The sequence below is a fragment of the Alosa pseudoharengus genome, unplaced genomic scaffold, assembly GCF_046254945.1.
Source record: "Alosa pseudoharengus isolate Yale_2024_CS ecotype anadromous, Long Island Sound unplaced genomic scaffold, YU_APseudo_1.1 YU_APseudo_1.1_scf_19, whole genome shotgun sequence".
Classification (NCBI taxonomy): Eukaryota; Metazoa; Chordata; class Actinopteri; order Clupeiformes; family Clupeidae; genus Alosa; species Alosa pseudoharengus.
This window is the reverse complement of record NW_027468657.1, coordinates 36,321,302-36,341,851: the sequence shown is the minus strand read 5'-3', so window position 1 is coordinate 36,341,851 and position 20,550 is coordinate 36,321,302. Positions and strand designations below refer to the sequence as shown.

Sequence of the window (20,550 nt, the reverse complement as noted above, 5' to 3'; positions counted from 1 at the left end):
GTGAAATATTTTCAAAAAATGCCTTTTTTCCAAGGTGGGCTTAAATGGTACAGTGACCCAAAAAACAGCTAGCGTAAGATAAATTTGAATAAGAATTCCTTGTTAATTCAGAAAGTTTGGCAAAAGAGGGATAACTATGATGGCAAGTTTTAAAGCATATTTAGGCTACAGGCTTTTATGTATACATTTGTTTCATTTTGGTAAGAGCATATTAGCTTTATTTCCCTGGTAGTCAGTGTAGAAACAAAAGGAGGCAAAACTCATTCCAAAATATGCCCATAACTGTCCCAAAAAGAGTCCAAAATCCCCCAAATCCAGCCAAAAAGTAGCCAAACTGACCCAGCAGATTGAAAACAGTAGATTGACAAAAAGAGGATATATGTCGTAAAATTAAGACAATACTAGGCGATTTCTGTTCGATTTGCAAGCGCCATCTACAGGATTTTCATCGAAAGTCATCAAATTTAACATCGAGAGAAAAAAATAGATAGTTGCTTACAGAAATTGGAGAATAATGAAAGCATAGGCCTACAACAAAACAACAATGCTAATGGTTTGAAATCAATTCCGAGTTTGACTGTCTTCACTCTTGAACAAAACGAGTGAATGAATAAATAGTTTGAACTCAAAAACAACTTTGGCATATGGCTATTCAAAACTATCTATACATTCTTAGATTAAAAGGGTTCACTCCAAATTATTGTCTAGGTGTAGGTGGTCATAAAATAAATTAGTATCAACGTAATATAGCCTATTATTACACGGCTCTTCACAAGGCAAGTAGAACGCTCCATTGACTTGAATGGGATTTCCCAAAGTTCTAGCGGTCATTATTTCTTGGGAAAGGACCTCTGAAAAAAATAATGACCGCCGATAATGACAACAGAGTTTGTGCTTCTAATTCATATCCCTACGCAAAGGACTGGAACTTCATTCAAAAGTGAAAGCAGACGGTTGATCAGCTGTGTTCTAAAGAATGTTTGATTCAAGTTCAGCGTGTTGTTGCAAACTATTTGTTTCAGCAAATGCCACGATGAACGGTAACAAATAGGCTAGGCTATGTAGGCTAAAGTCATATCATCAGTCGTATCATTATTTCGTTTTGGCAAGTAGCCGTGTAATAAGCGGGATGATGTATAGAACGCCGGTCATTATTGGGAAAATAAGTCCCTTCAGGGCGGAACAAGACCCCTCCGCTGCGCGTCGGGGTCCGGTTCGCCCTGTCGGGACTTATTTTCCCAATAATGACCGGTGTTCTATACATTATCCCTTACTTGTCTCCCATAAGTCCCAAAGTGTTTGAAATATAATAATCTAAAATAAGATATGATGGCTTTCAATTTGTCATTTATGGCTAATATTTAATCTGTGTAGCACACAGTTGATTTGACATTCATGAACAATCGTCGACACATGAAGCAGTTTTAATTATTAGCTGCCTATAGGCCTACAGGCTACATAATTATCCTTTGGTTTGCATCAGATATAATATAGCCCACTGGCAAAGCATATTACTGTCACTGAACAGCCTACCAAATGTGCATGACCCTTTATCAACAGTAGGCCATGTCTTTCATTAAAGAGTATAACTAAAAATGCCATTATCAAGGTGATAAGCTATGTAGCCTAAATAGTTTGTATGGGAAGCGAACCTGTGAACAGGCAAGAATATAATTCCTTTCACATGCCGTCTCGCTACGCGTTACACCATCACAGATCGTAAATGACGCAGAGTGGCAAGATTCCTAGAACCACACGCATTTCAAGTTAAAACATTTTAAGTCGCATAATTTTCATAAATTCTTTGGAACCAGTGAATGTAAATCCATTATTGGTGACACTGTCGGAAAAAAAACATTTCTAATTCTATTTTTGAAGTTGTAGGCTACAGGTGACGAAAGCACAGATTGACGGAACCATCGTTTTGGACTCATTTTCCGACTGATTGAGTTTTTTGCAACACAGCTTAATTTAGCTTGAAAGTTAACCTGCTAGGGACTAGGCTAGTTCTGTGACATAAATTCCCATAGTTACCAAGCTGGGATTCACGTTAACCACACTACACTAATGGAACGGAACTCTCGCTAAAATTAGTGAGACTTATCGAAATAAGCCAGGTTTTGCCTTTAGCGAGGTTGATGGAATACCCCCCTGGTGACCTTCTCAAAGTAAACGGTAATACTAAAGCAAGAGGCTACACTGAGATTCTGGAGGAAAAGTTCAGGCAGTGTGCCAAGAGACCTGCCCCAATAGGCATCATTGGGCCATTAAACCATACAATGATCCAAAACATACAGCCAAACAAGGCAAGCAATGGTTAACAGAGAACAATATCAACATTTTAGAGTGGCCCAGCCAGAGTCCAGACCTCAATCAGTCAAAAAAGTGAGCACAAGGCCAAAGTGATGCAAATAATCGTTCCTGCCTCAAAACCCAGATTGCTGCTAAAAAGGTGCGGTCTTTATTGTGGAGACATGGAGAGGCTTGGTAGGTATTATAAGAACTATTTTGAAAGCTTTGATGGCAAATAAAGATGTTTCTATTGATTATTTAAAAAGGGCATGAATAATTTTGGACATGCCATTGTTCATAAAAATGTTAAAAAAGATCAAAATGATTATTTTTTTGATTCCATGTTTCTACCACATTGTCTTACAACCTTTTGGCATACGTGTGGCAGTGTAATTTTCAGTCAGAACAAACATATTGGTCAAGGGAAAATCAACATTGCATCAATATTTGCCAGGGGTATGAATAATTGTTCTTAAATGTGTATAAGTTACTTATACTTACTTATACTGGATCTCAATGATCAGAATCAGTTTGAGTTTTCAACGACTGCACAGATTGTCCCATCAAACATTTCAAAGTCTTTTCCGTAATGTCTGATTGTACTTGGGTCTGAAGACAATGGAAATCGCCAGGTTACTTACGAAACAAGCAGACGGTGAACGTAGTTAAAGGTATCCAGGTGTATAAGCCACGGAATAATACACAAGTTTCCCAGCTTGTCCGACGTTTCGTGAACAATTTTTTAACTTGATGTACAGTAGCCTAGTTGCAGCTTTTCGGTGGCCGCTTCTGAGAGCGGATAACTCCGGACAACGCGCGTCTTAGAATAAAGAGTAGTTTATTTATTCACATTTTACTCAAAATACAAACAAAAGCCTCTATCGCATTCACACGGTTGAAAAATTGTTTGCGACTTTCGCTCTACCTGGCCAAAGGTGTCCTAGCCCTATAGACCTGTCCGGAATAAGTCCCGCCTCCGAAACATCCGTGTCCACCCAACTTCCGGTCGTCAAATGTCTATGGGAAATAACATGGCGTTTCAAAATATCGTACACTGTCAAACTCTGTAGGTGGCAAAGTAGAAAAAGCTGGTGGGCCGATTGGCCTACATACTTCTGCCATCTAGTTTCCACTAGATTTTTTGATTGTCGGTGCCATTAAAGTAGCCTAGTAAACGATTATTAATGCTAACCGGGAGCTAGTTTCGATGTACGCGGGCAGAGGAGGGCGTTAGATCACGCTCACAACCAGTCACAACCTAACGTGATGGGTCCATTTCAGTGGTCTATAAAAGTAAATCGTTTGCAAGGTTCAGCCTCTTTTCAACACGACTTAACTTTGGTTTGACTGTGCTGAGAGTTTGTTGGCTGTTATTGAGATATTGTTGAGATATTCGATTGCTTGCAGATTGTAACTCATAGACACTAAAGACATGACGAAACAAGATTTTTTTTTTTTTTTTTTCACGAAAAACAGATAATGATAAGCAGACTAGGAATCAGAGGCAGAGTCGTATTGAGTCGATAGCTTTATTTTGCATGACCTTGATCAGAACAGTAACATTTTCAGAATATATTAACAACCTATCAAACATGACGATTTCACGCAGGGTTAGTGCCACCTCCCTAGACAGGCTCTGGTGCCACGAACTACATTTCGGTGAAGACAAACTATGAAACATTGCCGCTGCTATGCAACCTTGACCCGGGGAGTCGCGGCGTCCGAAGCGTGCGTTAGCTTAGTGCTTCTTACTGATATATTTCTACTTTAACGGCACCGACAATAAAAAAAATACAGTGGAAACTAGATTGCAGAAGTGTGTAGGCCAATCGGCCCACCTTTTTTTTCTTTTTCGCCACCTACAGATTCTTATAGACATTCAACGCCCGGAAGTTGGGTGGACACGGCAGTTTCGGAGGCGGGACTTATTCCGGACAGGTCTATAGCTATCCGTCAATCAGACGGCCAAATGTCACTTTCAATTGGCCAGACAGTTACGTACATTTAAACCATATTCATCATAATTATAAACCATTTTTCATGAACATAAATATTATCCGGTAACACTTTACTTGACGGGTGAGTTCATAACACATTCATAGCAGCTGTCATAAACTGTATACAGCATTCATGACTGTTTCATGAGACATGACTCAACATTCATATCAAACCTTATGAGTGTCTTAAAACAAAATATCTGAATCACTACCTTACAGATCAGTTATCTGATGATGATACAGGCAGCGTCACATATTAGGTCAAGCTAACATGCTGGTACGAAAATTCTACATGAGGACGGATGACGTCAAAATCAGCCTATTTAAAGCATATTGCACTCCCTTATGGATTAAGTGCAAGCATGCAGAAGCTTAAGGTTGTATAATGACTGTATGAGGATACTGCTCAAGAAACCCAGGTGCTCTAGTAGTGACTTGTAATGCAGGGGTCAGCACCTTCAAGGCATTATTGAGGAGTCTGACCTACAAATTGTCACCTGAACGTCTCCCAAAACAACATTGTCATGCTGCTGGCAAATCCTAGGATAAGTGCCATATGATACCAGTCATCACTGTGGAAACACTGGTATTATTGTCTTTTATAGAAATGCAGTGTTTTTGTTACTTTTTTCTTTTCACCACAGCTATATTTCAGATCTCTTGGAAACACTATTATTGTTGCATAGTTTGAAGTTGGCCAGTCATTCTAAATAACCATTTTCACCTTTCTTTAAAACAGTTCAAATACAACAGGAACAAATAATGGACAGTGGACTATTGCCACCAATGCCAAATAGCTGTGTTTATGTTGAGAGGACTTTTGCAATGATAAAACCAGATGCTGTTCACAAATTTCCTGAAATAGAGGACATCATTCTTCAAGCTGGATTCTGTATATTGCAAGTAGGTCAGCTTTAAAAACTTTGTTTGATTGTGAATGTTTGATGTGTGATGTGGTGTATATGTCTTGTATCTCTGGGTAACTAAATATCATTATTTGTAAAATAATGAAATATATTACTACACAACATAATGCAACCTGCCTAACTGGCGGGGAGCTATTGTGCTTTTTCCCCATATGAATGACATGGCTCGGTCACTTGATTGTGTTTTAAGCCCCCAACTTCGTCTTCCAGGCAGCGCTGCCATTGTTGACTTAAAGGCACCTAACCCTAACCTTAACCCATGCCTAGCCCTAATGCCTTCCAGGGAGCGCTGCCTTGTAGACAACATTGGGGGCTTAAAACACCAAGAAACGTCTCGGTCCTATCAGGTTATACTTGCTTCTGTGTGTGTCTTAAAGGAACAAACTAACATTTTTGGAAATTAGCTTATTTGCCATCTTCTCCAGAGTTACATAAAATGATACATGCCCTTCTCATCTCTGTGCGTGCAGTAACTCAGTCTGACGTACCCACCGTTAGCCTAGCTGTGTCGTTCCACTTTATTTTACATAACTTATGGACTTGGATGTTTGGATTTTTTATATTGGTGGATTATCTGAGTTAATACTAATGTCTGGTGAAAATGTTATGCAAATAGCCTCATTGGAAGTATACTTACTGAAAAAAATGTATTGTACACAAGTAGACAAGACCTGTTTAGTTCAAAAGCTCACTCGCCACGGACAGATCACGAGTGAGATGACGAGACAAGACGAGAGACAATGTTATTTTTATTTTTTTTATTTTTGTTGTTTTTGTTGATGTTTTTTTGGTTGTTTTTTTTTTTTTGAGCTGACAAAGACACACATCACAAGGACATGAACGCACAAAAAAGAACACATATTGAGTGTCCCAGTGACGCTACTTCCGTTTGCCTCCATGGGACCTATCTTTCAAAAAAATTTGAACGCCAGTCTATGGCGAAAAATTAATTATTTTCTGGTCCCGGTTGACTTGTGCTTTGAATGACCCATATGATGTTTGTCAATTTTAAAGAAAAATTTTCATGTAAAGACATTTGCAGTTTGTTTCGTAACTATTGAATTACAACATTGTGAAAGATCGTAATTCTAACGACTGCAAACCCATCAGTCGTGCTAGTGACGTTAGCTCATTCACAGCCACACTAGATTGTACAAGCATACCAGCAACATGTCTTAATTGGGCTTTCCTTGCCGATGAAAATACCATGAGTCAGAGGATTAAACACATCAGGTAAGTTGTATTCGTCCATAGACTGTACATTAGATACTGTTAAGTGACATAGCAGACAGCAAGATGCAACCGTTAACTAGCATAACAGCTAATCGTATCGTTGAATTACGTTGGTGACGTACATCGTTCGAGACGAGAGATGTAGTCCACTGAGCGGATTCGCACAAAACCAACATAACTTTTGTCTATCGAACAACAGTACTTTCTTGACGTGAAAAATTATCTTTTAAATTCACATACATCATATGTGAAATTCGTGGCACAATTCAAACTGGACCAAAAAATAATTGTTATCTCTCCATTAACTCCCGTTTTTTGAAAGATAGGTCCCTTGTAGCGGAGGTAAAACGGAAGTCACTGGGACACTCTATTGTACACTACTAAATGTTCAGGGAAATAGATAGTAAATCAACAGTGTAAATCATTACTAATAAATCTATGTAGCAGGCCTTTTGCTGTAAAGATAATGACTCCCTATCCATCCAGGTGATATTTCGTGTAGTGTTTCATGGTGTGGTACCTCTCATTGCAAGGCACAACACGAAGACCCAACCCACACTGCCTACACATGTATTTTGTTTGACGGTGGCCTTTAGGGCGGGTCCGATCAGAACAAACTACACAATCTGGGTAACCATCAGCCTGGCAGATAAAGTGACGCTCATTGAGTCTCTGTGGCAAGTTTCCCAGAGAGGACGACTTTCGGCCTTTGTTGCTCTCTTTCCTGGAGAAGCCTTCCAGTAAAGCAGTGATGACATCCTGCATGAAGACTTTCAGGGGCTTGTGAGGAGCAGCAGTGCAGCGGCAGTAAATGATGTGGGCATTCACCATGCTTACACTGAGAATGGCATTGAATATCCTGTTGTACCATTTCCTTGACCTATGGGGAAAGAGGTAGGTCTTCATTCTCTGGTCTGCTGTGTCGACACCCCACATGAAAGAATTGTAGTCATCAACACAAACAGGCCTATTTATCTCCGTCTAGCCACTATCAGTGTGTTTGGTCCTGATGCGCTTTCTGACACATGTGTTGCAATGCAGTGTAGAGAGCATTGTTAGGCGCTTTGTATCATGCCATGCACAAGCTAGCATTTTCCGATTGCTCATGAAGACTGGGTCATCTCCCTTGCTCAACGGTAACTGTTCACGGGTGAGGCCCTTTGGCATCCCATTCCTCTTACTGCTGACAGTCCCACACAAACCCAAATCATTTCTTGCCAGCTCATCTGCTATGGCTGGCGAGGTGTAATAGCTGTCCATGTACACCTCATGCCCTTTCCCTGTGTATGGGGCCATCAGCTCACGGACAACAAGGTGTGTGGCACCGAAATCAGTGTTTGCATTAGGCCTACTTTGTCCAGTGTACATGGACCACTGTAGCACATAGCCTGATTTGGCTTCACTCAGAACAAATACTTTGTAGCCATATTTGTCTGGTTTGTTGGGGTTATACATTTTTAGGGTCCCTTTGAATACAATGGTCATTTCATCCGGTGACAGCTGCTTAGATGGACTATACACTGCTGAAAACCGGGGATGACCAAATTGATGATTGGGCGGATTTTGAATAGCCTGGCTGACCCCTGTCAACACACTCATTATTGGCGAAATGAAGGAAAGACAAAATCATCTCGAATCTATCCCTGGACATCACCTTGCCAAATCCAGGTGTTGCTGTTGGCCAATATTCGGCCCAATAATCCTCCAACTCTGACTTCTCTACCAGACCCATACTCAAATGCAGAGAAAAGAAGGCTTTCATTTCACTGACAGTTACGTCAGACCATTGATGAAATCTGGAGTGTGGCTGGAGTTGATGGGAGACTAAAAACTGATGGGCGTAGCGTTTTGTCTCAATTACAAGTAAATTCCAGAAATCATCAGAGAGAAAGAGGGATAGAAAATCTAGAGGCGAATTGGCATTGGAGAGTTCTCTTTCCCCCAGATATCCAATTGGCTGATCAAAGGGCGTGATCCAACTTTGGTACTCCCCCTCATTGGCAGTCAAAGCTGGCATTCCCATCATTTTGCGATAGACTATGCATAATGGCTCCTCTGCCCCATGTCACACCGCCTCTGCTCCTGCTGCGAGCAGCACGGCCAGATCTGCCTCGCACGTGCCGAGTGGAGAGAATTTGCACAGCTCGGACTACTGTCATTCTCATTGCAACTCGAAAACTCGACCGTTGCGCCCAGAGGGTTAATTATATCTTACTACAAGGCCAGCTCGATCCAAACACTCATTTATGGCTGAATGACGGCTTTCTACAATGACAAAATCAACAGCGCTACAGACACTCGGAAACTTTTCTCAACCTTCAAATCGCTACTCAACCCTCAGCCGCCTCCTCCCCCATCCAGCCTGACTGCGGATACCCTTGCCTCATTTTTTACAAACAAAGTGGCGGCAATCAGCAGTCAATTCTCTACATGCCCACAAGACGTGAATGACTCAGATACTGCACTCCTACAACCTCTGGCGGCTGCTGGAACATCTTTTTCAGCATTCGCGCCTCTCTCCGAGAGTGAGGTATCTAGACTCCTGACATGTAGCCGTCCTACCACATGCTTGTTGGACCCTATACCTATGTGCCTACTTCTTTTATCTACAATCATAATCTGTTTATTATTATTATTATTATTATTTTGTATTTTCCTTTATTTATTTTTATTTTTTGTCATTTATGTCATTATTTATGTTTTTATTACTGTTTATTTTATTTCTGAGCACCTTGGGTCAATAACAGTGCGTTTAAGTGTGCTATATAAATAAATATGACTTGACTTGACTTCAGTCCATCAGCCCAACCATCACACCAGCTATCACACATGTGATCAATGCGCTCTGGCACATTTCCAACAGCGTTCAAAACGACCCGGGTAACACCGTTACTTAAGAAAACTTCTCTCAACCCTGCTCAAGTAAAGAACTACCGTCCTGTCTCACTCCTACCTTTCCTATGCAAAGGTATCAAACGAGCAGTCTCCAAATAGGTCTCTGAATTCCTTTCACAGAACAACCTTCTGGATCCAAATCAGTCTGGGTTCATTCTGCTTGACTTATCGGCTGCCTTTGACACGGTTAATCACCACATCCTTCTCTCTATACTCTCCAACATGAGAATCTCCGGCTCTGCTCTCTCCTGGTTTGAATCCTACCTGGGCCAGGGCCAATACTTTACATCCAAGCAGGCCGGGCAGGATGACTGCACTACTTACCTGTGTTCTTAACAAACGCTACATCATATAAGTGCTGAAAGCTGCAGAGGTCATTTCTTTTGCATTCTTCAGCATTTTCTTTTGCTACAAGCCATGGTAAGAGTACATGCGTTGGCATTGGTGGCACTCTTAATTGCCTAGCTGCCAGGGCTAGCCTCCAGAGTCCAGAGGATGGTCAGATCCTCTCAGATAGTCATCTCTTCAACTGGTGTGAACTGTTGCGTTTTGTGTCCACTCTGGTGTCTACGGGGCTCCCGTAACACAGTAGAGATCGCTATTCCTGTAGGTGTGGGTGCGTTCGTCTTCGGACTGTGAGGATTTCACAGGGTAAAAGAGGAAGTATCTTTCAGTGTGTGTGTCTGATGCGAGGGCCCCTTTTCGACGGGTTTAGGCTGTACAAGAGGATTGACTTGATGGAGAGGCTCTCCCTATCTGAATCAAAATCCCTAATTTGGGGTTTAGGGGCTAAGGAAAATAGACCACTTCAGAGTCTCTCTCTATCTCTTAGTCGCTATTCCCTGTTCCCTTCGACTCGTACTTCAGAATGTGGTTAACTTCACTAAAAGAGGAAGAAATTCAGAGCTGTATTTGCCATAGTTGTTTGTCATCAAAATCTGAGAGAGGGTAAAAACTCACTACAGACATTCATCTGTCTGTCTAGATCGGAGGGAAGATCAACTACCCTATTCTTTTGGGAGCTTTGTCAAATTGAAATTAAGGCTCTTTTTAAATGACAGTTCTTGTAACATATAAGAACTTCAATTGACCACAACGGATCCATAACAATTTAGATTCTATCTATAAATACACTTGTATTTATCAGACAGATTTCTGTATCCTCGCTTGGGTGTGTGATGTGCATTTAGACCACGACGGGTCCTAGACTTTAGCTTCACAAACAATTTGTCGCGCCAAATAAATTTGCTAACAAAGCCTTTTTGGTTTTTTGTCTGCCCTGGAGCATAGGACTTTCCTTCCCAAATGCCTGGCTGAGTTCGCTACTCCTGTGTATGCCCATATACAGTGTCTTAGAAAGTAGGAGAGGCAGAAAAATACGAAAAAAACGCTGGACGGTCTTTTTACAAACTCCTAATCAAAGGTTAGGATTTTGACTTTTATTAAATACCAATAAAAAATACAAGGAATGAAAACTGTCTAAGTATAAAGGCTAAATGCTCGGTCCAAAGAAAAATGAAAAGGAAAAAGAAGAACAAAGAGCCAAAGAACCTGAACAAGGGGCCGTTCTCTTTTAATACCCCTCTCGGTCAGGCAGAACATGTCCAAGTTTGGTATTATGTCTTGCCATATAATATTGGTTCTGCTTTTTTTTTTTTTTTTTGCTTAGTTGCCAGTCAGCTTTTTGTTTTGCTGACAAACAGTTTCTTACAGCTGGTACATTATGTTCTTAGATTCTGTCTTTACATTTTGTTCAAAGCACATCTCATTTGGCATAACACACTCTAATTCTAACACAACCTTTTTATATCTAAGCAAACACATTTTATGTTTCAAGTAAATATTCCTGAAGTCTGAGCAAAATACTTTTCATAAGCAAACTTTCTTTTATGTTTAAGAAAAACAAACTCTAAATTTAAGCAATATTATAACAGGTTATTCTAGCAAAAACAATTTATGCTTTTAATTAAGAAAACACACCTCAATTCTAAGTTTTTAAACATTATAAGTCTATCTTGTTTCACACTGGTTGTCTATCATTACCTTGCAGCATTTGCACATTTTTATTTGTTTTAGAGCAAGCTGGATTTAAGCAGTTATATGACTAAAAATCTTTTAATAGTAAATTATGATTCTGATTATTAATTATCACATCTTCATATTGTAAAGTCACGCTACAGAACATATAGTGTAAAGAATATGTTAAGTTCTTCTTCATCCCAAAGGAGTTAATGCCTTATGAAAGGAGCAAATTGCTATGCTGTGTTTCACCTGAGGGGGCGCTAAAATCTATTGTTTATTGTAAATGTTTATTTTGGTGTTCCCAAAACACCTGTAACTACATGCATTTATTCTGTGAATGGGACTTGGTATAATATTGGTACTTTACACATTAAATATCTAGCCTGGGTGTTCCCATGCTGCCTTGCGTGCGATTTGATTCACGCTGCTAAGGCAGCCTGGAAACTACCACCCTAATTTTTGCCTCAGATAGGGAACCAATCACAGAACAGGGGGGAAAGCAAGACGATGATGAGCTATGCACAGACGCATTTGATAGACATCCGTGGCACCCAATAAACGGATCTGGGCATTTTTTTCAAATACGAGAAAATGAACGTTTGGTTCCCAGACCACGTCTCATTGAGAAGTGGTGGCGCTAGCCAGGCTATTAAATAACCATATATTTAGCTATTTCCACATAGATTTGTATAGTCCTACTAGCTACCCCACATACCATTTCAGTTGCTTGGAAATTACACAAAAATACAAACACGCCTTGTTTTATCCTTATTATTATCATGGTCATTTGATGTGGAGACTTCAAATTGTGGGAAATTAATAAACCAATGTATTTAAAGAGGAAATATTGACTGATACCAAAATGAAAAAAACAAAACTGTTTTTTAATACCCTCAATATCACACTTAATGCATATTTTTCCGAAATCTAGGTCCCTTTCGAAACTCAGGAGACATTTAGTACAGACGTTAAATTATTTACACATGCTTTTTATGAGTTGGTCTTCCACCCTAAAAAAATTGAGGAGGCTAGGGGAAATATTTGTCAAGATATTAATGCCCAAACATGCCCATGTTTTTCAAACTGTAAAAATGAAAGAATTTCAAGGTCTGAAAAAGATATGAAGACATAAGATTTGCACAGAAATATTTCACAGGCCTTGGTTTAGGACCCATTGATGATATAGACAAGGTTTGAACAAAATTTGAGACAGTGCAGCAACAACCTTATCTGATTTGACATGGAATGACCCAGTTGGAATGGCTGAAAAGTTTAGTTGAGTAGTTTAAATGGTTAAATTATTTAATAGTGAATTATTGTAGTGAGGTCTTTTATTTTGAAACAGTTGTGGCCAGAGGAAGCAGTGGAATAGGATCTGAAGTCTTTAGAGAATGAGATTGTATGCTTAAAGGCCTGTGTCCACCAATCACGTTTTTTTGCGGTGACAGCGCCCTCAACCTCATTTTCAGAGCGCTTCGGTCAAGTGTTTATTGTTGCTATTTTGTCTATATTGCCGTCTTTTTGGAATGTTGCCTAATGGTAACTAACTAGCTTACTAGCTAACCTGAAATGGCAGTAATCGTTCAGGACTCGGCTCATTAAATATGACCTTGACCGATAAAAGGAGTTAATTTTGCATTACAATAGAATGTCATCCCTCTAGACTTTGCAATTTGCGTTCGGTTTGCAGCAGTGGTTTAATATTTATCACATTGGACTTGGCTGATTGAGTGTTCCTCTGCCATTGTTGACAGTGTAGGTCCCGCCCCTTCCTTGATTTGAATTGGCTAGCAAGAGAGAAGTGACATTGACGAGCCCAGCGCAGATTTCAACTTTCAGCGCTCTGTGGAAAAAAACCGTCAGCGCCGAGGGCGTTGAGCGATGTGAACGCTGAACTTCATAGGATTTGTATTGAAAATAGCTGCCGTCGGCGTAAAAAACGTGATTGGTGGACACAGCCCCTAAAGCCTGAGAAACTGACAGTTGGTCCAGGATTCTAATTGCTTAATGGCCCTATTGTGACGTCATCAGCCCAATGTTAAGTCTATGGGGAAATGTTGAATAGTTTTGAATTAATAGTTTAAAAAGTATAAAAGTTACAAAGATGAAAAATACAAAGTCCGCATGTCCTAAGTAAGACCTACGCAACGCAGTTTGAATGAAGTTTTCTACATTAAGTGGTTGAAGCTGCATTAACTGCATTAGAAGAAGAAGAATAACAAGACATTGGAAGAACAGTACAGTGCATTTTCATGCACTGTAATTAGTATCATTTACTAAGTGTACCATCATGTACTATGCCCTGTTGTGTGTCTTCTGCTATACCTGTCTTCATACAATGTGTCTATTATATCTCTCTTTATGTGTGACAGAAACGGCAGCTACAACTGAGTCCAGAACAATGCAGTGACTTTTATGCTGAACAATATGGAAAGCTGTTTTTCCCAAGTCTGACAGCATTCATGAGTTCTGGACCAATCATTGCCCTTGTACTGGCCAGAGACCAGGCCATTGCAGTCTGGAAGGTGCTGATGGGCCCAGTGAACAGCATAAAAGCAAGAGAGACACACCCTGATTGGTAAGTGTCACTACATATTCATTTCGTGTTTTAATGTAATTTACTGCAAGGGATTGGGTTGGCCAAGAAGATGATTCTAAGATCAATCCAATCCAATTCCAAAAACTCTTGATGAGATTGCAATTCATTCATATTTGCAATTGTGCACTTGTTTAAATATCACCTTTAGAGATGCACTTTTGCAAAGCAATGTGTGATTGTTGCAGCAGAGGATATATTTGTTTACTAAGAGGGCCCAAATTCTCCCATTTACAAGTCCATTTTTACTCGCTTCCAGTGTGGATTCCATATTTGGAAAAGATTTTTGAAAGATTAAAGTCTCAGACCCTCTCACATCTAAAGACAAGTCATAGAGTTTTTAAGTCACAGACTAGTCACAATGAATTTGCAACAACTAGGGATCTTGCAGGGTCACTATTTACAAGACTGCAACTGGATTCTTTTAAATTATTTCCCATCGTGCACTAGATATCAACAGGAACTCAAACCAGAGGCGTCATGCCCATTGAAGTAAAGGGGGCATGTGCCCCCTTGAATTTTCCCTCCCTGATCATTTTTAGAGTGCATGAAAATGCAATCTACTGTTATCCGATTTCTTCTTCTTATTATTCTTCTTCTAACGCTTTTTCCGCGTCTAATGCGGCTTAAACCATTTAACGTAGAAACTTCATTCAAACTGCGTTATGGTGTGGAATGTATTTTTCATATTTGTAACTTTTATACTTTTTGAACTATTAATTAAAAACTACTGAAAATTTCCCCATAGACTTAACATTGCCGATTATGGCATCACAATAGGGCACTTGGAATCCTATGCCAAGTGTTCCGGCCAGAGCCATATGGTTCCGGCCACCTCCAGCAACTGTCTGTCTCAGGCTTTAAGCATACAATCTGGCTCTCTTAAGACTACAGATCCTGTTCAACTGTTTCCTCTGCCCACAACTGTTTCAAAATAAAAGTCTCCAATACAATAATTCCCTATTAAATAATTTAACCATTTAAACTATCCTACTATTTAACTGTTCAACTATTCCAACTGTCAGTTATCATCAACTATGCCTCTAGCCTACTATATTAAACCACCACCTACCTAGCAACCAATTTAGCAACCATTGAAATGAAGCATCTATGTCAGTTTCCATAGCAACCAAGATGATTATACTAGCAAACCACTGTAGTAACTCCTTTATTTCTGATAGTAGCCACCATGGACACCCTAGCAACAACCTAGCAACGACTTCAAGTACCCTAGCAACAGCCTAGCAACCACATTCCATTAAAACCTAGCAACCAACATCATTAACCTAGCAACCAGCATAGCAACCACCATAACTACTCTAGCAACAGTCAGTTGTCATCAACTTTGACTCCAGTCAACTGTTTCCTCTCCCCACAACTGTTTCAAAATAAAAGTCGTCACTGCTATAATCCCCTATTAAATTATTTAACCATTTAAACTATCCAACTTTTTAACTGTTCAACTATTCCAACTGTCAGTTGTCATCAACTATGACTCCCGTCAACTGTTTCAAAATAAAAGTCCTCACTACAATAATTCCCTATGAAATATTTGAACCATTTAAACTATCCAACTATTTAACTGTTCAGCCAATCCAACTGTCGTCATCAGCTATGACTCCCGCCAATTGTGTCCTCTGCCCACAACTGTGGCAGCCTGGGCTTTTTAGTCAACTAGTGTGATCAACTCCCAATTTACATTGAACTTTTAAACTATCAACTTTTATTAAGCTGTGCAACCACCATGTCTGTCCTAGCGTCATTTTCATGCACTCGTAATTCCCTGGAATTACGTTCTCTAGTTGTAATTACAACTATGTTCCTATTATGCTCCATAATAAGCCAGAGCCTATAATGACTCAAATGTATTCTTCTGGATAGGTAATAAATCGTACCAAAATAGCTGAAGACCAGTCAGCATCAGCCCTCTTCCTAAAATTGGTGTCTGTGTTCCCATAGCAACTCACATGCACATTGAGCTCGCAATGTTTTGCTTTGTTGAACTGTTACAGGTAACATTAGGCTACAATTTGAAAGTAGGCTAAGCAATAAATCAGTATTGAATTAGTTATCGGATGATATTAAAAAGTAGTGGAATTATTTGTGGTTAACCTGGAAATTTTGACTTGGTGATCAGAAAGTTATAGATTAGATGTTGGCTGCGAATTCAGAGCATTAAGTTCGGCTGTGTCAGTGTAACGTTAGCTAGCCTAGTCTAACTCTAAACAAATATTTGGCTATAACTACTGCCATACAAATTTGCAGCAGCCTAACTACAAAATCCAACCTAATAATGTTACCAAGGCATCACATAGATTTTTCTCCATTTCTTGTTCTCTTCATGTATCAGGCAGCTAATCCGAATGTAGTGAAAAAAAGCTACAGCTACAGTAAAATTGTTTTATATACATAGGGTCGCAATGGGATGCCTCTATATAAAAATAATAATAATAATAATAATTAATAATAACCAAATTTGACTGTAATATTAATTTGTAACATTCTATGTGTAACCTACATGTGGTTAGAACTAGGCCTACTGTCAACATCAAACGCAATATGCTGTTTCTCCTTGTAGTGGCCCTCAACTTTAATATAGCACTCAGAAGTACTTAGCTAAAAAAGCGTGTAATCAGTGGCAGATTGCACGTAAGAGTTGTTTACATAAGAAACAAAAAGAATTTGCCCCAAAAAACTTAATTTGATGGCGCGTAAATTACAGACCTAAGTTAAGAGCAGAATGTGCATAGGGTGAAAGGTGCTTAGTTGTGCGTTTTTTAATTTATTTATCCAAAACGGACAATTTTTCCTGAAGTGATTACAGCTATGGAATCCAAATGAACTTGGCCACAGAATGCATGCGTATTGCACACTGTTAATGGAACTAGACCTTATTATTGCACTGTTGCACTGTTGGACTAATGTTGGACTACTTTTTGCACCTTCACCATGACACTCACTCTCTTAAGCACCTTACCATGCACACATAACTAAAGGACTACTGTTGGACTACTTTTTGCACCTTCACCATGACACTCACTCTCTTGAGCACCTTACCATACACACAGAACTACAGGACTACTGTTTGACTACTTTTGCATCTTCACCATGACACTCACTCTCTTGAGCACCTCACCATGCACACAGAACTACAGGCCCTGTCACTGCAAGCGTCTCATGCTTGATCACCCTCAAGCACACTGGACTTTTTACATTTAATTTATATAGTATATTTAGCATTTAGTTTTGTTAGTTTTTCTTATCTCCTACTGTCTCTATTGTACAGTGGAGTTTGGTTATATGTTTATACTTATACTTATATTTACCATTTCTGCTGTAAGTGCATGTTGTGTGTGATGTCTGTATATGCTATGAGACCCCCTGAATTTCCCCTTGGGGATCAATAAAGTATCTATCTATCTATCTATCTATCTATCTAATTCAGCAACTAGAGGTGAATGTGTTTTCATATGTAAATATTCCAAACTGTTCCATTAACAATCCAGTTCTGCATCTATGTTGTTAAGATGGAGGAACAAGTTTTCAAAAAATGTAAAGAAATTGCAGTATATGTAATCACTGTAGACTACAACTCTAACATTACATTACAAGAAGAAGGTCAATCAAGGCTGATGCTAATTAAGGGTACGTTCAGACTAAGCGTTGTGCAGACCGCTTTTTCAGTTTGAAAAAGAAATCTGCCATCGTTTTTGTTCCCAAAAGCAGCTGGACGCGTCTTACGTTAACGTTACGTGTGGATACAAAATGTGATTGGTCAACTGTAAAAAAACAGCGTGACGTACAGTATGGCGTTTCTCGGCTAGAAGTTGAATATTTCTCTTTTTGGCCATGAGGAGATAAGTCGCAAGGTAGCAGAGCTCCCCGTTTAACTTTACAGTATAACCTTTAAAAAACGACATCACGGCCATTTTTGTAGAAATAATTGAATCGACAAGAAAACAATACTTTTACACCAAGAAGACAGTAGCCTACTGACTGACAAAATGAGCAAGCATACAGTAGACAATCATCTGCTGCTACGCCAAGAACCAGTGTTGCTAGCAAAGTCTCCGCCATGGTTAGCAATGATTCCAATGAAACACCAAGCTCAACTGGAGTTTCCATGAATCAACTAGTTGCTGAATTGGGCAAACAACGAGCTTCGCTTAAAGAGGACATTTATACTTTAATTCAAGAGTCGATTGCTCCTCTCCAACAGTCAGTGAACGCATTAACAGAAACCGTAACCAGGCAAGGCTTACTGCAACTGAATCTCTAACTGGGGACAACTTCACTGCGCTGAACATTGCGGAGAAAAAGATCTAACTTTTGGAGGACCAAAACGCGACCCTATTTGACCGACTGGAGGACTTGGAGAATCGCTCACGTAGAGCTAATCTGATTCTAAATGTTCCGGAGGACAGCGAAAAAGGTCAGCCTACAGTGAAGTTTGTATCCAACATGCTAATGCAGGTACCGTGGTAAAGTTGGTTTTATATTGGACGTTGGATATTCGACACATTCGAAAAATCTATTTAGCACTGACTACGAGGGTCGAGTTTGTGTCAAACCAACTTTAATGTGTTTAAACAAGGCCTGCCTATATTACACAAAGCTTCTTTTGTCGAAAAACCCATGTTTTGATTTTATGATTTTTTTATGCTGATAAAAGATTTCAATCTATTATGCGGCTTCACCTTTTGACTTACCCATACTAAAACACATCTCCTGAACTGCTCTTTCTAGTACACAAAGCTTCTTTTTCCCTAAAACCTACTCTTTGATTTTATACAATTTTTAATGTTAAATGTTTCAAATTTATTATGCGGCTTGCCCTTTTGACCTACCCATGTCAAAACACATCTGGTGAACTCGGATTACTGCTCTATATAGTACACAAAGCTTCTTTTTTCCAGAAACTCACTCTTTGATTTTATATTAGTTTTTTACTTTAGAAAAATGCTATAAATCTATTATGCGAATTGACCTTTTGACCTACCCATGTCAAAACACATCTGATGCACTCAGCTAACTGCCCTACATAATACACAAAGCTTATTTTGTCCAAAAACATACTCTTTGATTTCATATTAATTTTTTACTATTCAAAAATGCTATAAATTTATTATGCGGCTTGACCTTTTGACCTACCCATGTCAAAACACATCTGCTGCACTCAGCTAACTGCCCTACATAATACACAAAGCTTATTTTGTCCAAAAACTCACTCTTTGATTTTATATAAATTTTTTACTATTCAAAAATGCTATAAATCTATTATGTGCCTTCACCTTTTGACCTACCCATGTCAAAATACATCTATTGCACTCAGGTAACTGCCCTACATAGTACACAAAGCTTTTTTTTTTTTCAAAAACTCACTCTTTGATTTTACATTATTTTTTTACTATTAAAAATGCTATAAATCTATTATGCGACTTCCCCTTTCGACCTACTCATGTCAAAAAACATCTGCTGCACTCAGCTAAATGCCCTACATAACAAACAACGCTTATATTTTCCAAAAAACTCACTCTTTGATTTTATATAAATTTTTTACAGTAAAAAATGTATATAAAATCAAAGAGGGAGTTTTTGGGAAAAAGAAGCTTTGTGTACTATGAAGGGCAGTTAGCTGAGTGCAAGAGATGTGTTTTAACATGGCTAGGTCGAAAGTGGAAGTGGCAACTAAGTGAAGCCGCATAATAGATTGAAATCTTTCATCAGCATAAAAAATTCATAAAATCAAAACATGGGTTTTTGGACAAAAGAAGCTTTGTGTAATATAGGCAGGCCTTGTTTAAACACATTAAAGTTGGTTTGACACAAACTCGACCCTTGTAGTCAGTGCTAAATAGATTTTTCGAATGTGTCGAATATCCAACGTCCAATATAAAACCAACTTTACCACGGTAATGCAGCTTATGCCAGGCGCTTTTGACAAACCACCTGAACTGGAACGAGCACACCGATCTCTTGGCCAGAAGCCTCAACAACACCAGTCTGCTTCAACCGGTTTCAGGAGAAGGAAAAAGCACTGCGGTGGGCCCGGACGAACAACGTGGAGTTCAACGGTACTGCGCTGAGGATTTATCCAGATATGTCAGCAGCATTGGCGAAAAAACGCGCAGCATTTAAGGATGTCAAACAGCTCCTTTATGGGAAGAATGTGCGATTTAAAGCAACACCAAAGAGTTTTTTGTACCTTAAAATAATGTTTCCAAAATCGTTTCAGTGGTTCATCAACTCGTAACAGGGTGAACGGCACTTTCTGCATTCGCTTCGCGGCCCTCTATCGGCTATTACCGCACTATGTAAGTTTGCTGCATCGGGTAGCGGATCTGTAGTTTGATGGAATGAGACATGAGAAACTACAAATTTGACTTGCATCTGATGTCGCAATACATCGTACTTTCATAAAATCATGCAACTTATTCTACCTTGTCTGTGGACATTGTTATTTGCAAAGCCGGTGCTGGATAAACAAATAGTGCGTGCGACAGATGAAAAGTTCTTTGGTGTTGCTTTAATTTGCTCTACCCTGCCCGACTACGAGTTGAATTTGAAAAGCAGTCGCACATATTTTCTT

General features: G+C 39.3%; 1 protein-coding gene across 1 annotated transcript in view; it reads left to right on the top strand.

Moving 5' to 3' along the window:
- Nucleotides 1–5,051: 5,051 nt before the first annotated feature.
- Nucleotides 5,052–20,550, top strand: part of nme5 (NME/NM23 family member 5) — a 65,010-nt gene continuing 49,511 nt past the window's right edge. Inside the window, exons 1-2 of the mRNA XM_076292808.1 lie at nucleotides 5,052–5,192; nucleotides 13,738–13,943. Coding sequence (XP_076148923.1) covers nucleotides 5,052–5,192; nucleotides 13,738–13,943 — 347 coding nt within the window. The remainder of the gene's footprint in view (nucleotides 5,193–13,737; nucleotides 13,944–20,550) is intronic.